Consider the following 2,500-nt stretch of genomic DNA (forward strand, 5'->3'; position numbering starts at 1 on the left):
TCTTTTAAGGGGGTGTTCGAGTTGGCTTTTAGAAGATCTCTTCCATTTTCTCGATTTAATCAACTATGTCTTCTAGTATGAGGGTCCTTATTAGCCCTTTTTCGTTTGTGCATCTTTCTCCCATGCTTTCCGTTGGTCAACAACCAACCAAAGTGCTCTATACTTCTTCACTACTCGTACAGGCTTGACGGAGTTAAGCTGTATTGAGGGAATCGTTTTGTCTCAATCAATCAAGAATGCCTCAACTGGATAAATTCACTTATTTCACACAATTCTTCTGGTCATGCCTTTTCCTCTTTACTTTCTATATTCCTATATGCAATGATGGAGATGGAGTACTTGGGATCAGCAGAATTCTAAAACTACGGAACCAACTGGTTTCACACCGGGAGAACAAGATCCGGAGCAACGACCCCAACTGTTTGGAAGATATCTTGAGAAAAGGTTTTAGCACCGGTGTATCCTATATGTACTCAAGTTTATTCGAAGTATCCCAATGGTGTAACGCCGTCGACTTCTTGGGAAAAAGGAGGAAGATGACTTTAATCTCTTGTTTCGGAGAAATAAGTGGCTCACGAGGAATGGAAAGAAACATATTATATTTGATCTCTAAGTCCGTACATAGCAATCCTGGGTGGGTCATCACTTGTAGGAATGACATAATGCTAATCCATGTTCCACACGGCCAAGGAAGCATCGGTTTTTAATCTCATTATGACTTGGTCGTTCGGAAGAGCAATTAATTCGATCAGAATAGTGGAATGGAAGGCAGTAAAAGAATTAAATACTCCTTTCTTTTCCAATCGCCCCGCGAAGACAGACGTTCGGAAAGGTTCTCGAGATTCTCAATCGCTCTTTTTAGTGGGGAGGAATAGTGCGGGAAGGGAGCGAGACCAAGCCGAGCCACTAGTAGAGTAAGCCCTTCCCACGTGTCAAGTTGAATATGAATAAATGAATGCAGCCTCAACCAGAGAGATCAACCTGCGCCTTTGGGTTGAGGCCGCTGGCGGCGCAGAACGAACTAATCCGCGACCAGCAAGTTTTCCGAAAGCGAACTGAATGGAATTGTTACTTAAAAAAAATCTTGCTTCAAATCAAAGAAAGAAGGTCTATTTTCCCACGTAGTTCGTCGGTCAAACCAACGATTCTCTTCTCAAAGTAATAGAGAGAGTCTTTTTCTAGTTAGACTTCTATCAATGGAATGAAAGAACCATCCCTTCCTATTTCTTTGTTTGTCCTGTCAGATAGAAAGAAAATTAGACCCCAAAGAGCCCTTCTTTACTTTACTACTTTAGGGGGTGGGGGTGAAGGGGGGTTTACATAGAACCGAGGCAAAGTGGTTTATGATTGAATCTCAGAGGCATTCTTATCATTTGGTAGATCCAAGTCCATGGCCTATTTCGGGTTCACTCGGAGCTTTGGCAACAACCGTAGGAGGTGTGATGTACATGCACTCATTTCAAGGGGGTGCAACACTTCTCAGTTTGGGCCTCATATTTATCCTATATACCATGTTCGTATGGTGGCGCGATGTTCTACGTGAATCCACGTTCGAAGGACATCATACCAAAGTCGTACAATTAGGACCTCGATATGGTTTTATTCTGTTTATCGTATCGGAGGTTATGTTCTTTTTTGCTCTTTTTCGGGCTTCTTCTCATTCTTCTTTGGCACCTACGGTAGAGATCGGAGGTATTTGGCCCCCAAAGGGGATTGCGGTTTTAGATCCTTGGGAAATCCCTTTTCTTAATACCCTTATTCCCCTTTCATCCGGAGCTGCCGTAACTTGGGCTCATCATGCTATACTCGCGGGGAAGGAAAAACGAGCAGTTTACGCTTTAGTAGCTACCGTTTCACTGGCTCTAGTATTCACAGGCTTTCAAGGAATGGAATATTATCAAGCACCCTTCACTATTTCGGATAGTATTTATGGTTCTACCTTTTTCTTAGCAACTGGCTTTCATGGTTTTCATGTGATTATAGGTACTATTTTCTCGATCATATGTGGTATTCGCCAATATCTTGGTCATCTGACCAAGGAGCATCACGTTGGCTTTGAAGCAGCTGCATGGTACTGGCATTTTGTAGACGTGGTTCGGTTATTCCTATTTGTCTCTATCTATTGGTGGGGAGGTATATGAAGGAAGGAATCAGTGGATTGAGGAATGAAAGCTCGAAGACAAAGAGAACCGGGCTTTTCCAAAGAATTACTGCAGCTTTCCCACTCCCTTTGATTATCATATACAAAAAGGTCTCTTCCACTTTCCTACCAAATCTCTCTCTATTCTGGCACATAAATGAAGGGATCGAAGAGATTATGGCAGATCATGTTCACCAAGAAATGACCCGAAATTGGATCTTGGTCTATTTGAGATTGTTCCTTTTAATCGTAATCAAAGATGTTTTCTTGTCTCTCGTTTCTTTTCTGAAAAAAAAAAGAACCTAATGGATCGAACTTGAACTCCGGGTAACTGGATCGCCCCGGCGGGGTCACTCTGAC

General features: G+C 42.5%; 4 protein-coding genes across 4 annotated transcripts in view; all 4 read left to right on the top strand.

The window, feature by feature from the left end:
* orf125d (hypothetical protein) overlaps window positions 1–76 on the top strand; it is a 378-nt gene extending 302 nt beyond the window's left edge. Inside the window, exon 1 of the mRNA in view lies at window positions 1–76. This exon is cut by the window's left edge and continues 302 nt beyond it. Coding sequence (YP_173454.1) covers window positions 1–76 — 76 coding nt within the window.
* Window positions 77–236: 160 nt separating this feature from the next.
* Window positions 237–707, top strand: orfB. The gene has a single exon. The coding sequence runs from the start codon at window positions 237–239 to the stop codon at window positions 705–707; it is 471 nt and encodes a 156-aa protein (YP_173455.1).
* Window positions 708–1,343: 636 nt separating this feature from the next.
* On the top strand, window positions 1,344–2,141 carry cox3 (cytochrome oxidase subunit 3). Its single transcript has one exon. It carries the CDS (start codon window positions 1,344–1,346, stop codon window positions 2,139–2,141), a length of 798 nt encoding a protein of 265 aa, YP_173456.1.
* On the top strand, window positions 2,069–2,446 carry orf125e (hypothetical protein). Its single transcript has one exon. It carries the CDS (start codon window positions 2,069–2,071, stop codon window positions 2,444–2,446), a length of 378 nt encoding a protein of 125 aa, YP_173457.1.
* The last annotated feature ends 54 nt before the right edge of the window (window positions 2,447–2,500 follow it).

The sequence above is a fragment of the mitochondrial genome of Nicotiana tabacum, assembly GCF_000715075.1.
Source record: "Nicotiana tabacum mitochondrion, complete genome".
In the NCBI taxonomy this organism is placed as follows: domain Eukaryota; kingdom Viridiplantae; phylum Streptophyta; class Magnoliopsida; order Solanales; family Solanaceae; genus Nicotiana; species Nicotiana tabacum.